Source organism: Coniophora puteana (genome assembly GCF_000271625.1).
Source record: "Coniophora puteana RWD-64-598 SS2 unplaced genomic scaffold CONPUscaffold_7, whole genome shotgun sequence".
Classification (NCBI taxonomy): domain Eukaryota; kingdom Fungi; phylum Basidiomycota; class Agaricomycetes; order Boletales; family Coniophoraceae; genus Coniophora; species Coniophora puteana.
The window spans coordinates 164,486-182,576 of NW_006913059.1; the positions used below are offsets into that span (position 1 = coordinate 164,486).

The 18,091-nt window shown below is 55.2% G+C and overlaps 3 protein-coding genes across 3 annotated transcripts; all 3 read left to right on the plus strand.

Annotated features, from left to right (window-relative positions):
- Nucleotides 1-1,061: 1,061 nt before the first annotated feature.
- CONPUDRAFT_165778 (uncharacterized protein) lies at nucleotides 1,062-5,316 on the plus strand. The gene is made up of 6 exons (XM_007771004.1): nucleotides 1,062-1,887; nucleotides 1,962-2,374; nucleotides 2,758-2,931; nucleotides 3,151-4,047; nucleotides 4,556-5,094; nucleotides 5,163-5,316. Exons 2-6 carry the CDS (start codon nucleotides 2,095-2,097, stop codon nucleotides 5,172-5,174), a joined length of 1,902 nt encoding a protein of 633 aa, XP_007769194.1. The 5' UTR covers nucleotides 1,062-1,887; nucleotides 1,962-2,094; the 3' UTR covers nucleotides 5,175-5,316.
- Nucleotides 5,317-7,935: 2,619 nt separating this feature from the next.
- CONPUDRAFT_57533 (Dna2-domain-containing protein) lies at nucleotides 7,936-11,673 on the plus strand (the record flags this gene model as incomplete). The annotated part of the gene is made up of 8 exons (XM_007770859.1): nucleotides 7,936-8,397; nucleotides 8,457-9,026; nucleotides 9,081-10,088; nucleotides 10,148-10,269; nucleotides 10,430-10,442; nucleotides 10,557-10,828; nucleotides 10,903-11,200; nucleotides 11,263-11,673. 8 exons carry the CDS (start codon nucleotides 7,936-7,938, stop codon nucleotides 11,671-11,673), a joined length of 3,156 nt encoding a protein of 1,051 aa, XP_007769049.1.
- Nucleotides 11,674-15,081: 3,408 nt separating this feature from the next.
- On the plus strand, nucleotides 15,082-17,257 carry CONPUDRAFT_165780 (uncharacterized protein; the record flags this gene model as incomplete). The annotated part of the gene is made up of 4 exons (XM_007771005.1): nucleotides 15,082-15,331; nucleotides 15,403-15,456; nucleotides 15,551-16,245; nucleotides 16,305-17,257. 4 exons carry the CDS (start codon nucleotides 15,082-15,084, stop codon nucleotides 17,058-17,060), a joined length of 1,755 nt encoding a protein of 584 aa, XP_007769195.1. The 3' UTR covers nucleotides 17,061-17,257.
- Nucleotides 17,258-18,091: the final 834 nt, after the last annotated feature.

Consider the following 18,091-nt stretch of genomic DNA (forward strand, 5'->3'; position numbering starts at 1 on the left):
CGCTGAGCGTTTTGTGTCAGGGTCGGCAGGCATTTTCCAGGGCTCGTTATAGCTTGTAAAAAAGGATATATATTCAATATCCTGGATTTTATCCTAGCAGCAACACTTTACGCCAGATTTTAGTTGTGGAGTAAACACCCATTCAGTGAAGTCATCCTCGGTGCAATTTGCGCCAATCCGAACGTTCTCTGATGTTCACAGTCCATGCACAAGTGCCGCTTGCGGTGACGGCTGCGTGAGCGCAGGCTATTTACCGCAATTGTACCCGCCCAGTTTGCTCCTCCAACTCGACGTCAGTCCGGAAGTTATCTGCAAGTTCCTGCACTTAGAGGCAGGCGATAATCGATGTGAAGACCCCCCGCCGACTCTTCTATCGATAATGTGCATGTGCGAGGGGTTGAGCTGGTGATGGGGCATCGCGTCGTCACCGTGCGCGTGAGCGTTCGCTGCGCGTAGCCTATCAATATGGCATAAAGACTAGTCCCTGCTGATGCCTATGATCATCATCATCAGCATGATCGAGGCTTCCCATACACTTGGTGAGTGAATGAGGGCCACACGATCGGGGATGCGATGAGGCTCTGGATGCTCTGATGTCACGTCAAACCCCTGCCCTCGGTGCACGTCCCGTCACGTAAGGCTCCCCCCTGAAAGACAGGCAACGTTCCCCCAAAGTCCGAAATCGAGATTGCATTGCACGAGCGTAGGGTCGCACAAGAGTGAAAGTTAAGGTCTAAAACACATCCACGTTCGTCTTGAAGAGCATTATGAGCAAAAAAGAGCATGAATAGAAGAGGGCAGCCCCGTATCGACCGCCTGACCGCACACGTACCTGTACACAGGAGATCAACGGTGGCTCGCCCCGATATCGATTTCGGATTCGATGAACGTCATGAAGCGCAGATGAGGCACACGCTTTCAGGCCAGTGCCACCGAGGACAGGCGGTGACAAGGTGCAGCTGCACACAGGGGCGATGGTTGCCGCATCCGGAGCCGCGCTCCCTGTTCGCCGCCCGCATCTTTCACGCTGTTGGCTGGTCTCTCCGGCGAACAGTCCACTCCGGATGCCTATTTCGTGCGCCCATTGTTTGTCGTCTCTGATGTCTCCAGCTCGAAGCGCTTCGCCGTCAAGAAAGGGGGTACAGGCGCCATCTCAGGACGCGAGAGGTGAATAAATGGCTGCTGCTTCAAGATGGTACGATTTAGGAACAAACGAGCCAGTTCAACACGACCCCAGTCCGACACTCATTTTTTTTTTCTAAACATAGTTTGTTTGCTGAGATTCACCAAGGATCCTCGTAAAACGGGTTTGGCCACGGCCGTAAGTCGGCAGTATCGAGTCTGGTTCCCGTCCCGGGCAGCCGGCGCAGGGTGGTGGAGGGCTGTGTTGCAGTGTGTCGATGACAAGTCGACGCATCCAGCGAGGCTTTCATCTCATTTCATCTCGACAAGCGGTTCCTAGCAGTCGAACTCCCTTACTCGCCATGCGTCCTCTTTTGCTGCTTAGAAGCCCTCATTCGCCGGTGGGATCCCGCGCTGCCTGTCGTGTTGTTCACCCCCCGTTCGCTAGACGCTTATTCGCTCGCGTTGCCCGTTCTTTATTCTAGTCGAGATGGGTCCGACGCCAGAAAGAAACCGCTTTCGCTCCTTCCTGCCGCTTCGGGGAGGTTCGACCCCGAGCAAAACGAACCTGCAATTGCGCCGATACTTCCAAATCTATAACCTTCGTATCCCACAATACGTTCCCCTACCCGTCTAACAGCGGTGCTAGTTCGTCCCCGTCCATTCACAATATGCCCAAATTCCCTATTTCTTGCCGCTTTTTCCTCGCAAGCCTACCTTCGCGTCACATCCGAATTCGACGCACGAATCCGGTGTTATACTGCCGTAAGTATATCTACCCACTCGCTGATCGATGTGTTTTGACACGCTTACCGCACTGCTCATACTGTGCCTCGAAGACATTCAGCTTTCCGCGCTTCCTCATCCTCGCACCTCTCTTAAGGCTCCTTGTAACACCCCTCCACCACGTCAGCAATCAACACTACGCCTACCACTACCTCTGCTGCTACTATCACACCGCAACCTGAGATTATGACACTCGACAACTTCCCTACCAGAGATGATCCTATTCCTATGTGCCACCAGGGCCTCCTCGACTCGCTCGAGCGCCACCCCGGTGCCACCGCCATCGCCACCGGCGACAACACCAAGGGCTCGCAGCCGAACAAGAAAAGCGTCAAGGACAAGGCCCATGACGCGGAGACGGAGAACATCATGCGCGCCATCCTGCGCACGCGCAAGAGCTGGAAGACCGTCAAGGGCAACACCGAGGCCGTCTGGCCGCCGCACCTCGAGGCGGCGCTGCTCAAAGGTGCGTTCAAGCGCTGTAGCTCATTGTTGCTTATTCGCTAGCGCGCATTCGCTGATCGGGCCGTACTATCCCTCATTTATGTCCATCATCCATTGTCCATGTTCATGGTCATGGTCATCATGTTCATATTCGGTCGCTGTCCCGCCTCGTGGATCTTCAAACGTTTCTCATTCGTCGGTGTGCTATGGACTTATATGTACACATTCCATTCAACCCCGATCCACTCGAACCCATCAAACGATCAACGCCACCCCCGCCGCTCCACCTACACCACCTCTGCACCTCCTCATCATCATCCATCCTGGAATCGGCTCGGTGCACGCACACATACGCGTTACGTCACCACTCATGCTTTCGTGGATTGGGGTGGTGCACGAAAACAGGGCTCCAGGAGTACGTGCCCGAGGACTCGCGCGAGACGCGTGTGCTGGGCCGCTTCCCGATGCGCAACAGGTTCATCTCGGAGTACATCCTGCGCACGACGGGCAAGACGCGCACCGCGAAGCAGGTCGGCAGCCGGCTGCAGCAGCTCAGGGATACGAGCGAGGGCCGCGAGCGTGAGTCGATTTTTGGCCTGCTTTTTCGGTTGGCTGACTGCTTCATCAAACGTTCCTCTCTGATTGACAAACCGGTGGCTGGCTGGCTCCTCGGGTTTCTGTGGACGCGCACCGACTGCACGGCGACGGTGTACACACTGATGTTGTGGGATTGCGATGCGCTTCGGGTCGGCGTTCTCGGTTGCTTGTGATTCGCCGGCTGGCGCTCGCATCATGCAGTGATGGACTGGCTGACGCGAAGTTATCACACGCACGCGAAAAAGGGCACGAACAGCGCAACCGATCAAGGACAGAAGGGACGCGAGAGTGGCTCGCCACCCTTCACGAACGGTGTCGGGTGCTGGGACGCGTCTGGGCCTCTCCCATCTCAAGATGACTGTCCGCCCTCGCCTTTCTCGCCTACCGGCGACACCACCTCGCCTTCGTCCTCATCTTCTTCCTCGGGTGCAAGCGACCGCTCCTCCGAGTCTCCCATATCCCCCATCGAACTCAGCCCGTTCCTCTCCCATGTGATCCCTAGCAAGCTGCGCGTATCCCCTCCCCACCAAGCTCCCGCCCCCGTCCACTCCGTCGCCACCGGCCCCACCCCCGTACCACACACCGCGACCTCCGTCCCAGCGCCAGCAGTCGACGACAACCGCACGCACATCTACATCGACATCGTCCCCTCCACCCACGCCGACACACTCAGCGGCACCGTGAGCGCCTCCACCGGGCGCGGCACAGGCTCCTGCGGGCCGCGCACGATCCGCACGATCGACCCGACACTCGCGTTCGTCGCGCCCGCCGCGCCGGGGCCGATGGACATGCGCTCGTCGTTCATCGTGCTGCTCGACGGCGCGCCGATCCACAGCGAGATCGTCGCGCTCAGGCTCGTCGGCCCGAGCGGCGGCGGGGACCCAGATGCGCACGCGCGAGGGAGTGCGGGCGCGCTCGGAGGCGACGGAGCGCAAAACCCCCAGGCTCATGTTGCTCACTCGCTGCAAGGAGTGCAGGAGACCAGCGTGGGGGTTGCGACTGGGAATGATGGTGGCCACGGCCAAGGAGCTGGACAGCAGCTGTTGTATGGCACGACGCTCGTGCCCAAGTTCTGGCATGAGATACGCGATAGTCCCGGTGAGTTTGTTGGCTCTCTCGGTGTATCGGTCCGTGATCTCTGTTGTTTCTTTTTTCCTTCTGTTTTCTTGATTTTCCCTCCTTTTGTTGTTATTTTTTCCTCGCATGGTGACATCGATCCCGATTTTTTTTTTCATCTATTTTCTTCTCCAATCCGTGTTTAAATTTTCTCGAGGAAAATTACCCGAGTCATGGCCTGGGATTTGCTTCCGCTGTCACAGCACGGCATGACGCACCTGTGGCGCGTCGCACAGGCTGTCACCTGTCACGCGGTGCGTGCCTGTGAGCTTATTCGCTTCCGCCGCTGGCAGCCGCAAATGCGCTGACAGCTCTCGGCGAACTGAGAACAAGCGGGCCTTGTTGTTTTTTCGCTTTCATTTTTCCTTCATCCCCCCTTTGTCCTTTCGTTCTGTTGTTCTGCCGAGAAGTCAACGACGTGGAGCTAATGGCCGGAATTTTTTTCTTCATTTTTCCTCGATGTCCTCCGTCACCGCGTGTGCAACACCAGATCCGACGCAATACTCGATCATCCAGGACGTGCACCGGATTGATGCCGCGAGCGGTGCACCTCACGGCCTGTCGAGGCGCCGACGCTCGGTGCTCGTTTTCTCCGCGATATACCACTTCCGATACCCGAACAGCGTGGTGTGCTCGAACAGCAATGGAGCGTCCGATGTTATCGGCCTCGGACTCGACCTGGGATTGAGCCTCGGCACAGCTTTCCCTGACACTGCTGCTAGGTCTTTCGCCCAGAACCATCTGGGAGGCATGGGGCTCGCATCGCTGCCAGAGCAAGGCCAATGCCAGGGAAAAGACAAGATGGGGGCGGCAGAGACGATGCTGGCGTCGTCGGCCACGGCCACACCTACGCCGCTTATCCCGTCCTTCGATCAGACGATGGAGGGCATGCTCGATGTGAACATCGACGATCTTATCTTCAGCGACGATTTCATGATGGGCACGGCTAACGCCACTGCTACCCAAAATGTAACTGCTGATGCCGTAACGAGCCCAACTCAGTTCTTCACTGAGGACTTTGCATCTTACGTGAGTGGCCTGTTTCGCGATCCGATTCCTGCATACCACTTGCTGACTTGGCGGGTATCCAACCTTAGTTCCCGCAATGAATTCTTTGTATCTGTATCGATTATGCACCGCACTAAAACAACATCTCATCTCCGCAGGACTCGTTTATGGCTATGCTCATGCTTTGATTTTGCTCATGTCCGTTACGTTGATTCTTCACATGTATTCGTTTCTCGCATTGATGTATTATGGGGTCTCTTTCTTGTTTGTAAGATATTACAGAATCGGACGCGTCGTGCCTTGTTATTTCTGCCTCGCTCTGCCCTCGTTCTCTGTCTTCGCTTCGCTTCTGCTTCTCCTCAACATATCTCCCGGGTAAGCATGTGCACTGGAGTGGGGGGTGTCTTTCGCGCGGTTCGTCGCTCTGGTTTCTGTGTCCCTTGCTTCTCCCGCCGGTTTGCTCACAAGTCCTCACTCGTTATTCTTACATATACAAAACGACGCGCGCTCCCAAGCCTGTCACGAGTCACTAGAAAGACAGCCTGAGATTAGATTCCAAGCATTCAAGTCCGCGTTACCGTGCTATAGGGTTCTCCTTTCTTCTCTCTTTTGCCCTATACAGCCCATCGCGCATCATGCAACAAAAAGAACGTTCTGCGGAGTACTGATTATATCTAGTATTGTTTCCGACGTCTCAGTGACGCGCGTGCCACCATCAAGCTGCGCTTACGCTGGCTAGAGCCGCGAGCGCGTCCAGGCTCCAGGCACCTTCTAGCCTGCATGCAGTATTGGGATGGGGTAGCGGGATCATTTCATTTCGCACCTGTATATACGCCGTAACCAGTCGCCCCGACGATCATACTCAGTGCACGCCCCCCGCATCCGTGGAAGAGCGTTGAATTCTCCTTTCCTTCTTCTGATGACCTGAGCGCTGGTTGTTACCGGATTTCGAGTGTTCCGGACGTCTAGTGCTGCCGATTGCATGGTTTGTGTCTCCAAGGTGAGATAAGAAGTTATTCTTCACGAGGTTGAGAACGATGTGTGCGTTAATTGAGATTGGAGGCGTTGACAAGCTCTGGCGGCCAGTGTTTAGTCCCGCCGATCCCAGAATTCAGGGCAAGTGTGATCAGAATAAGTTCGAAGGAGGTACATATACTCCAAACATGTGCGATGTTCGCGATGTTCGATGATCGTTTGATAGGGAATCGACGCGTTTCTCATCGCCTTTGCGGAGATGACCGCGCAGGGCACTGTGCATGCTTGTGGTGTGGCGTACTGACGTAATGACGTCTCTCAAATCGCAGATCGTTTTCATTACTTATCAGGCTGCCGAGGCCACCTAGAAGCACCATAATATGACGCTACATCGGGTCAAACAGAATTGGAGGTGCATGTTACTTACGAAGGTTCATGGGAACCAGCCTCGCAGCGCGTATGGTTCTCTTCGTCTAGGGGTGGGGTAGTAAGGTTTGTACCAGAGGCGTGATCGCGAGTTATCAGCGTCTCTGAGTTGGGTAATTCACTTTGTGTGTTTGCCATCTCCTCGGCTCATCAATATCCCTCTGTGAAGATGACATTAATAGTGCACTGATCGTGGCTGAGCGCTGATCGTGTGTATGTGTTGAGAATATGGAAAATGACAGACTTGAATCGTTGCTCAGGATACTCACGGCGCGGAGACATTTTTGGGCTTACGAGTTCCCGGTTACGCGGATAGATTGTCGCAAGAATTACAGGGTGTGATGTTGATGTGTCGATGAAGTGAAGATGGTAATCAACAAGACAGTTCGGCCCGGCGGCAAAGTGCTGTACTGTCGGCTAGTCCCGAGACGGAATGCTCTCGGTGGCTGTGCCATCACGAGCACGTGCTTTAGCCAAGTGGGCGAGACGCGTCGCGTTGACTGCCTCATCTCTTGACGCGCTCCACATTTGCTGTTCTTCCTTTCTATACCACCACCTCTTTGCGCTTCCTAACCTTGCGATACATCAACCATGAATGAAGATGAATTCATGAACAGCCTCCTCTCCGACCTGAATGGTTCTGTTCTTCCCAATCGCGCGCCATCGACTCCGGCGAAATCCAAGTCCCCTCGTTCAAACGCGAAACCTTACACCACACAGGATAAACCCAAGTGCGCAACCTGGTATCTTGACTCTGTCAAGGAGGCTTAACCGTTCTTCCGTAGAGCGGAAAACGTAGACGTGATCGACCTCACAGAGGGCGCCGAAAACTGGGATTGGGACGAAATGTTATCGGATTTCCAGACCCCAAAGAAGAACAAGACAGCGCGTCAAACCCATAATCTTCCTCATCCTGTAACTGATGAAACTCAGCAGATGACCCCCAAGAAAGCACGGAGGTCTCCGGTCAAACGTTCATCGCCTCGTAAACCCGCCAGCACCATCAATCTCGATATGTCTTCGCTCCTGGAGGGTGCTGATAACTGGGATTGGGGGGAAATGGAAGCAGATTTTCTGACCCCGCAGAAGAACAAGAAACATTTGGCCGGGTCGCAGGTAAGTTGGTGGGGCCATGTGGAACGTTCCAGGCGCTAATATTTCCCCCCTCAGCGCTTGGCACCTGCAGTCCCTTCGTTCCGCCGACCGTCTGCTATTCGTTGTACGATTGAAAGCGTGGTAGAGGCCTCGCACGAAGGGCGTTTCCACAAGGTTTGCACTCTTCATCATTGGGCGTATTGGGGAGTTGGCTGAACATATAGAATCAGATTGTTCAAGTATGGAAACGCGACGATCCTCAGCGTCTGGCCCTAGAGCTATGCGACGAGTGGGCAAATATGGAACTTGAACCTGGTATGTCTAGCGCGTTGATCAGGGCTTCACATGAAATCTGTGCGAACATTGATGTTCTCTTTCGTCTCCTCGCACCCGCGTATCGCAGGTGATACCCTCAATCTCGTCAATGTGGGCGACGAAGACATATCCCCAACAGGAAAGCTTGCCATATCCTCCAAGTCGGACATCATCGTTATCCATCATCCTGACCTCCTCCTCACGGCAACCTCCATCTCTAACGCCCCCCAATGTCGCCGAAAACCACTACTTTCCCAGCTCGTTCGGTCCAGCTCCGACATCACACCTGCCCTTGTGTGGGGGAACATGCTACACGAGGTTATGCAGACGTGCATGGCGGCCGGCCGGTGGGATGAGGCGTTTATGGATGAGCAGATCGACAGCGTCATTCGCAAGAACCTTGCTGAGCTGGTCAAGATCGGACTCAGCGTCGCTGATGCGCGACGCGAGGTCAAGGCGCGGTCTAAGGGTCTCCACGTGTTCTCAGAGCGATACATCTCCTCCACTCCCAAGGTAACGTGATGCTCGTTCGCACGCTGCTTTCTCCCGTGACAAGCTGACGATGCGTGTAGCCAGACGCCGTTCTGGCAGACACACGCGCGACGCCTCAGGAGAGCGCGTCGCTGGCCGTCTCGGAGCTGCACGATGTCGAAGAAGACATCTGGTCCCCGACGTACGGTCTCAAGGGCAAGCTCGATGCGACCGTGCAGGCCGTCATTGCCGAGAAGAAGGTCGCCCCGTCGTCTCAATCCCGCTCCGCCACCTCCGCGGGGGCGTCTGCCTCTCAGACGACCACGACACACGTGATGCCTTTCGAAATCAAGACCGGGCGCGCGAACGCGGGGCTGGAGCACCGTGCGCAGACGATGCTCTACACGCTCCTTGCGGCGGAGCGGTACGCGTCGGACGTGCCCGCTGGGCTGTTATACTATACCCAGGCAGAGGAGGTCGTACGCGTGCCGCGCAGCCGAAACGAGCTGAGGGGTCTAATTGTGGCGCGGAACGAGCTAGCAGCGTGGATGATGAAGCGGAGCGGGGGCAAGGAAGTCAAGGAAGGCGAGAGGTTTTTGCCGGAAACGATCGATGATAAGAGGGTGTGTGGGCGGTGTTATGTGTTGGATTCGTGTATGCTTTATCGCAGGGTGAGTTGCCTGGTTCGCTTCGTGTTTCGCGACAGGGCCCCTGACTATCATCAGGCGGTAGAGAATGTGGAGGACGACGCGTCACCCATCGCGGACATGTACAAGCTCAAGACGGACCACCTTACGCAGGATCAAGCGGACTTTTTCAGAAAATGGGAGGCACTCATCTCGCTCGAGGAACAAGATCTTGTGCGTTTCCGAAAGGAGCTGTGGACAATGAACGCGCGCGAGCGTGAGGAGAAGGGCCGCTGCTTCCACTCTATGGTCGTCGACCACTCATATCGCCCCGCTGTCGAGGTTGACGCGGAGCCAGATGCACCTTCGTCGGGTCACAAGATACATCGTTTCACGTATCGCTTCGTCCGCTCTCCGAGTGCCGCTGCCAATGCAGAGACGAAGGAGAGAAGCCTCTTGAACGGACACATGGCTGTCGGCGACGCGACCACCGTGTCCATCGAGCCGCACCTTCTCGCGCTCGCTCGAGGGTTCATACTCTCGCTCAGCCCACACGACGTCGTCCTCGGCGTCGACCACGAGCTCTCCCCGGAGAAACTCCATCTCCGACACGCTGGTGAGGTAGCTGCCGGCAGCGCAAAGCCCGACGCCGACGCGCCACTTGTCTTCCGCATCGACAAAGACGAGATGTTCGGCGGCATGGGACGCATCCGCGATAACCTCTCTCGCCTGTTCTACGCTTCGGGTGCGGGTAACGACGAGCGTCGACTCAGACTGGTGGTTGACCTCGCGCGCCCGACGTTCCAGGATAAGGCGGACGTACGCAAGCTGCTGCAGGACGACGCGACGTGCGCGCGTGTCATGGGTGGGCTCAATGCGAGTCAGATGGGTGCGATGACGCGCGTGCTGAGTGCGGACGACTACGCGCTGATTCTGGGTATGCCCGGGACGGGCAAGACGACGGTGATTGCCGCGCTCATTAGGGTGCTGGTCGCGGCGGGGAAGACGGTGCTGCTGACGTCGTATACCCATTCGGCGGTGGATACGATTTTGAGGAAGTTGAGGGATGCAGAGTTTGGGATACTGAGGTTGGGGAACGTTGATAAGGTCGGAGCATATTCTTGGTTGTCTTTGTTAGGTCAAGATACTGACAAAGCTGTCTTCAGGTTCACCCAGATATCCGACACTTTACGCTTGCGGATAGACGGATACCGACGACGATCGAGCAGCTCGAGCACCAGATCATGAGCCCACCAGTGGTAGCAACAACGTGCTTGACTATTGATCAGTAAGTCGATTCTGTGTTATTCATCCTCAGATAAGGACTGACACATGGAATATCTTGCAGCGCGCTCTTCTCTCGGCGGACGTTCGATTACTGCATTGTAGACGAAGCATCTCAGATTACCCTTCCTACTTGCCTCGGCCCTCTCCGCTTCGCAGACAAGTTCGTCCTCGTCGGTGACCACTTCCAGCTCCCTCCTCTCGTGAGTCATTTCTTCCAATCCACAACTTCCCCACCCGTATATTGATGATGCTACCTGGACGTGACAGGTGCGTAACCCCGTAGCAAAGAAAGGCGGCCTCGAGACTTCGCTCTTCCGCCGGCTTTCGGACGCTCATCCGCATGCTGTCGTGGACCTCACGCACCAGTACCGTATGAACGAGGACATCATGTTGCTCTCGAATACGCTCATCTACTCGAACCGCCTGAAATGCGGCTCTGAGGAAGTGGCGAAGCGCAGCCTTGTATTGCCGGATCGCTCGTTCCTGGAGCACGAGTTGCACGGTGTTGGGTCCTCATGTCAAACAGAGAGCTGCTGGATCGAGCACCTCTTGACGGAAAGGTGCGTCGCATCCGCCGCCGCCGCCGCCGCCGCCACCCACATCTTATTTGGTTTATCCCCCTCACCCCCCATAGCTGCAAAGCTGTCTTTGTCGACACCGACGCAATCCCAGCGCTGGACTCGCGCGTAGGCGATCTAGTACAGAACGACATCGAAGCCTCGCTCGTCTTCCAGCTCACTGAAGCGCTCCTCAAGAGTGGCATACGCGAACAGCAAATCGGCGTCATGACGTTGTATCGCCAGCAGATCAAGCTGCTCTCATACCTCCTCCATGACCACCCTGCGATCGACGTCCTCACGGCGGACAAGAGTCAGGGAAGAGACAAGGACTGCATCATCATCTCGATGGTGCGGTCGAACGGGGCTGGTCATGTAAGTTCTACCTTTGTGTTTGACCCTCAACGATGGAAAATCTTATATCGCGACTTCAATAGATCGGCGACCTGCTCAAAGATTGGCGCCGCCTTAACGTCTCCTTCACCCGCGCCCAGTCCAAACTCGTCATTATCGGCTCGCGCAAGACCCTCGCTGGCACGCCGCTTCTGCAAGAGTTCTTCGTGCTCATGGAGTCACAGAAGTGGATACACGCACTCCAGCCCGGCGCGCACGAGGTGCACCCGCAACTCGCGCCGACACGCACGTCGTTCCCGCGCAGCCCCGGCAAACGGCCAGCCCCGGCCGCGTCGTCTTCCTCTTCCTCGGATGCGCCCAACGACACTTCGGAACGCGAGAACGTGGACGCCAGTCCGAGTCCGAAGCGGTCAAGAGCCAAGATTACTTATGCTAGCGAGGGCGTGCTCAAGGGGAGGCCGATTCTCAAGGACCTCGTCAATGGGGAAAAGTGAATTAGGAGGAGAAGCAACGGCTGTTGGCGCGAAATTTGGCGCGGAAGCTGGAGGGGTGCTTCTGAGAGCTATCTATTTCTTCACTAGACATGAGATCTTTTGATCAGTATCAATTTTATAGCTTAGAGCGTACTTGTGACACCAGTAGCATATTTCCTGTCATCCTTGATGGCGACATATTGTATGTACTTTGCACTCTATTCTCCTTCGCCACGGCGCTGGCTCCAGTGGGTCTGATCTAGTCGACTTTAGGGCAAACCGTCGTGACATTCGTTGATCGGCTATTCTAAATTTATGACGGCGCGGTACTCACTGTGAAGGTACCCTGTGTAAGTGCAGATGTCGTATCAGCCAAAAATCCTGTTAGATTAATCTGACTGCACAATAGCCAAATACGATCTCTACGCCCATGGATTTTGACATCGTGCCTATCCATATCGTGTGAAGGCGGCCTGAGTGAGATCAAGCTCTGATTCAGGCTGTCCCTCGTTGTGCAGCACTCGTTAAGAGCACCTCCACAGCAATGCCGACGGCCGCGAGGGATGCACAGTCTTATTCCCGTATTTCTGTATAGTGTTTGAACAGGAGCTTCTCTGGGGAAACACCAAGTAGTCCATGTACGCCGCAATATATGTAGCTGCAGGTCATCTTTGAGAATGTACTTAAGCTTGCATGTACCTAATGGGACACGAATCGCGCTGACAATGGACCCAGTACAGGCACAATACCAGAATGACCTGAAGACGTGATTGTGGAGATACCAGCCCGCGCTCGAACAGCCATGCGTCCGAGAAGGGTCAGCGTCAGATTGTCCTTGGGGTTGGGATATTATTCCATGTTCACCCTCTCACTGGGACTCTTTCTATCCCCCGGGCAGAACTCGAATCTCATATGGGTCAAAGAGGGCTCTTTGAGCCCGGGTGCGGAGATGAACGTGGCTCGAGGGGACAATGGGAGAATGCCAACGGCCGAGATTGTTTCGGTCTATGGTAAACTTGCTACCTTTGACGCGTGTAGACCCTCGCTCTAGGTATTGAACTTCGAGATCGGCATCACTAATACCACTAGTGCCCACTGAACCGAGCAAAGTTGCCCAATAAATCAATAAAACGCGTAGGGAGTTCTTGAACAATGGGTGTTTCTACGTCCTTGATTGCATGGGCGCCACGCTTCGCGTGATTTGTTATAGTAACCTGTGGTATCGAGATTTCTCGGAGATCTACTGTGGATTTCGCTCCACGAGATGCAAATACTTGCACTGGATGTGCCAACGGCGGCAATCACAACGCCTATAAGTTTAAGTGCAATTTGTGTCCTGTTCTTGGTTTTACCTTTAAATCCTCAAATACATAGTTGTCATTGCGGCCGTTTGTTAACAGGCTCACGAGGCATCCGTTTGCTTCGCAGACCTCATTCCCATCAAGAGATACGTCACGCCGTATCCTATTCGCTTCTGTGGACACATATATCTCTTGACCATCTGGGAAATTGTCCGCGCCAGTGAAGGTCGGCTGCCCAGGGTGTAAACCACTCCGGAAGTAGTTAGTACCACGAAGCAGGCCCAGCTCGCTGCAGGCAACGCCGGATTTTCCCGTGAAAAATAATGACTAGGAGAGGTGTAGGACTGTTAAAATATTTCGATCACCATTTAGTCGGGAAAAGGCGCTGAAAAGGGTTACCGTAAAATTTTAAGGGCTCTTACACGATCAGAAATCGTGTCCGAGCTATATAGTTTTCTGGTAGTCTTGAGGCCCGTAGTTCGTTGACGAGATCAACGTCTATTAGGCTTTGACTTAAAAATGTCGGAAATTTACTTTTTGCATCGCAACGGAACTTTGCCATTGGGCATTGTGATCTATTATAACACATTTTTTCTGTTGCGATGCCGTTGGCACTCAGCAATTTTCATCAAATTCCTATCGCAATTCCATTGCAATGCATTAAAATGGTCACTGTGATGGGAATTTTGACGACGACTTTGTCATTGTAACGGCCAGATTCATTTTGGCATTGTGATCAGTTGCAATGAATCCCAATGTTAAAAAAAGAACTTCCGACATTTTTTTTTGTCAATCATTAGCAAAGCAAAAAATATCTTCATAAGACTAATACCGCACGCCGTTGTGCCAACACTTTGGCCTGTGAACGCTACCTTGAAGACCCGCGTGTTCATCCGAATACTTGACGGGCTCGCCTCTCGATCAACTCTCGATTTTCCTTTCAACGCTTCCTATATTCATTCAGCTGCATTTCCTCACCTAGCAAAGATCTGGCAGCTAGGTCATACGGAGATATTCGCCAAGTATTCTCGAAAGCATGCTCTCCGTCATGATACAGTATGTCATTGCCACCGCAAATACAACGCTTCGTGACTACTGTCGTCCCATCAATATTGCACAGGACATTAAGGATGGCCTCAAGCGCTCAATCACAGCATCTTTCCAGAACGATTGCACACTCCGACAAGTGGCTCTTTATTAGAGCATTCGCTTGCACCCTCGGAGCTTGTGGTTAAAGGCCACGTCCTAATTCCGTCTTCAATTTCAAGATGTCACCGATAATAAAAAGAAACCGGAAGATCTTCTAAGTCACTTATCTCAATGTTAGGATAGAGGTTGGTTCTAGATCTTTGCTCACATAATGGAGACCTTCAGACCATCTTTAGCCGACTTGTGTACCGTGCGTATACGCTGCTTTGTGCATGCGTGCAAAAATTATGTGCAGTCGCATGTCACACGAGGCCCTCGAGACGTCGCGTGCGAGATTTTTGGGCCGTTTAGGTGACTGCTCGACATAGTTAAATATACCGTATACGTCATCGAGGCTCATCGAGGTGTTTATTTGTATACCGGTTCTTAAGCCACACATGAGGCATCCTTGGGTAAAGTGCATAGCCGATTCTTTGGAGTGATGGTGACGAATGGATACGATGGTGCCGGAGACGAGTTCAGTCCGTGTATTGGAGAAGGGGGGAGCATGCATGCTGCAGTATGTTTATTTGAGGACTGGATGCCGCCGTAACGAACGGGCATGTCGGCGGTGGCTGACACGGTGTCCCTGGAACGAGGCACGAAGGAGGCACGAGGCACGAGTCAAGAAGCGGATCATTCGAAGCTGTTCAATTTTAGTGCCGCTCGGCTGCCCCACTCCGAACGCGTGTTTTCTCACGGCCCGCTACATCGAGGTCTGTTCCTCCTCTTCGAATTCATTCTTTTTGTAACCTAGCCTCTTTCTGTCCACAGACCCCGCCATTCATCGCGCCCAGCCCAAATTGACACATCGGTCGTCCATTCTCCCTCTCTCTCCTTCTTCTCTGCCGCGCCCACTCGACCTCTCGTCGTCTCGGACGGCCCCTGTATACCCCTATTTCTGGACCCGGAGCCGAACTAGGGTTTTGGGAGGCTCAAGATGACGATGCTGAGACCACAAAGGCTGCCAAGGCCAGGAAGACTGTGGATCTTCGTCTCTCTCGGCGCACTCCTCTCATTTACTCTCTTTGTCCTCGCTTCTGACTCCGCGTGGCTCCATGAATCGAACCAGTGGCTCGCTCTTGCCCCGTACCTCCATGTCCAACACCATCTTGCGGACACGCATCCACACGAGGAGGTCGACCAGCGTCCCCCACCGCTGAAACACACACCGCGCTCGCGCTTGCAAGGTGGGTGTTCAGCTTGGTTTGGATGCCGGTCGGCCATGACCGTATCAGGGATCATGCTAACGTGATTGCAGACGCGCTAATCCCATCCCAGAAATACATTGCCGCCCTCAACTCCGCCGGGTTCGGTGCGTTCCTTATCGTTCTCTCCTCATCCCATACAACGCTTACACTTTGCACCTCTCCATTCCATATCCCCATTCAACACCTGAAACAATACAGCGAACCAGGTGATATCCACCCTCCACCTCATCCAGCTCGCCCAGCGCACAGACCGCATACCGATCGTCCCCCCGTTCTATCCCGCCTTCCTCTCCCAATCCGCGTCCTTTCTCCCGTTCGGCGACGTATTCAACGTCTCCCATCTCTACTACCACATCGAAGGCGGCACGCTCCCCGCGATCCTCGAATACACCGACCTCAAAGACACCTCCGTCGACCCGCACGACGCCACCGCGCTGACCGCTGGGCGCGCACGCGCGGCCGCAGCCGAGTCGTTCTTCGAGCCATCGTATTTCGGCGGGGATCTCGAGGATGTCGGATGCTATTCCCTGTCGATGACGCATAGCGCGGGCGGGGTGGGGCCGCGGCACAGTAAGATAAATGCGGCGCTCTCGCTCGACGCGTCGTTCTTGCCTGTTCCGTTTGATCATGATGTGGTTCCGCAGGTGGCGGACAAGGCGTTCCTTGTGCAGCTTGCGAGTAATCTCACTGTCGCGCGGGAGGCGCGGGAGGAGAGCGAGCGGTATGTGCAGACTGCGGAGGCGCTGAGGCACAAGGAGGTTGTCCCTGTGAACAAGGACGTGCCGACGCTGAATTCGAAGGGGAGACAGGTATATCCAACCTTGCCTGGGGAAGGGGAAAAGGATCTGGTGTGTTTCGATTATCTGTATTACACGAGCTGGGACAAGGACGAGGTGAGCTCTCCCTTCTCCTCTCCTCCAAACCACTCACACATCGCTCGTAATACCGACAGTGGGACCTCACCCAGATCATCGTCCCCTCCATCTGGACCTCCATCGGCAGGCACCTCGTGTTCTCCGCGTCCGTGCGCGCCATGGCGCTGCACACGCTCTCCCTGCTCCTGCCCGCCTCCGCCACGTCGGGCCTCCCGCGCACAGCAGATGGCTTCCCGCCATATATCGCCGTGCACATGCGGCGCAACGACTTCCAGAGCGCGTGCGTCAGGGACGGTGTCCCGTTCGAGCGGTGCTTCGCCTCGCCCGCTGTATACTCAGAACACGTCGCGCGGATAAGGCAAGCCATCCTCGACGACCCGGGTCGGATAAAGCTGGAGGAGGGCGCGTCGGCGCTGGCGTTGACGACGAGGGCCGCCGTCGACAAAATCCCCGTTCTCGCGTTCTCCGACGAACCACCACACACGCTCCCCGCCGACCTCGCGCGCTTCCCGGACCGCCCTCCCGACGCATCCGAATCGTTCTGGGCACAGGTCCGCGAGCTGGGCTGGCACATCGTCGACCACTCCTCCGTGTCGCTGGGTACAACGACAGAACCGAATCCAGCCCTGGACGCGCTCGCGCCGGGCGGTAAAGGGGGTACGTACGCAAAGTGGCGCCCGCTGGTGATCGATACGGCGCTGCAGGGCCATGCGGTGGGCTTTGCGGGAACGTGGTTGAGCACGTATTCTGAGTTTGCGGCGAGGCGGGTGGAGAGCTGGACGGGTGGTCCGGCGGTGCTGGTTAGGTGGGGGAAGGATGCGGTTGATTTTTAGATTGGGCGGTGGCGGGGGTTTTGTTTTGTGGTGTGTGTGGTGCTGTGATATTTGAAGATTTTTTTTAGGAGATGGACATTATAATTGCTTACGATGAGCGCATGGACTATACTACCTAGACCTTTTTTTGTACCCTCGTCTTTCTGCTGTCGGTGTTTTCTTGGACTTGTTTTGATTGCACACTACAGACATTTACTGATACGCTTTATCCCAGAAAGTAAACATCCTGCTAGCTAGCCCTTACTTGCTCTCACTGACACATTCGTACATTATCCACTCGCATGCAAACACCACGATGAAACCTGCCTGCCCTCGGACACTGATGAAACTGATAATCGGACAGTGAGATACGAGCGCCTCGTGTTTGATACTTGGGGATGACGATGCCTGCAGATGACATGCTGTACAATCATCTACTTAACCACAGAGTCCTCGCGTCCTGACCTCACCTTTCCGTAATGTCCTCACCGCAAGACTCTCAGTTGGTGAGTGGCGTCACAGTGGGCCCTGATGGGAGCATCATCGGCTTTAACACCATTGGTCGTAGATCTCCGTCTCGAGCACGGCGATGACTGCATGTACCTATTGCCTCACTGCTCGTGCCGACGCTGACCACGTCCACCACCAGCCACAGCCCCCCACGGCACTCGCCCGCACCCCGCCCGAGGTCCTCAGCAAAATTTTCTCACACGCAGCCAGCGTCCTCTGCATCCAGCACCCCTCCGTATTCCCGCGCGACCAGACAACGCACCCAGGCTGGGACTTCCTCATCCGCGCGTCCTACCTCGTGCAGAACTTCGCACAGGTCTGCCAGCGCTGGCGGTGCGTTGCCCTCGACACGCCCGCGCTGTGGAACAGGATCCACGTGGACTTTCTACAGTGGCCTGCGCCGCCCGAGGAATGGATGGCGGGGCCGCGCGGGCTGCTGGAACGCTGTAGCCCGAACATGAGGACCGCGCCGGTGTACGTGAGCGTTCGGCTATCGCGGGGGCAGCTGCTGCATGCGCTGCCGCGCGAGTGCGAGCCTGAGG

What these genes read in the sequence shown, in the direction of transcription:
- CONPUDRAFT_165778 (XM_007771004.1), top strand. Translation starts at nt 2,095, where the DNA reads ATGACACTCGACAACTTCCCTACCAGAGATGATCCTATTCCTATGTGC. An exon ending in CGAGGCGGCGCTGCTCAAAG is followed by an intron (nt 2,375 to 2,757) that starts GTGCGTTCAAGC and finishes GCACGAAAACAG; the next exon opens with GGCTCCAGGAGTACGTGCCC. An exon ending in TGAGATACGCGATAGTCCCG is followed by an intron (nt 4,048 to 4,555) that starts GTGAGTTTGTTG and finishes GTGCAACACCAG; the next exon opens with ATCCGACGCAATACTCGATC.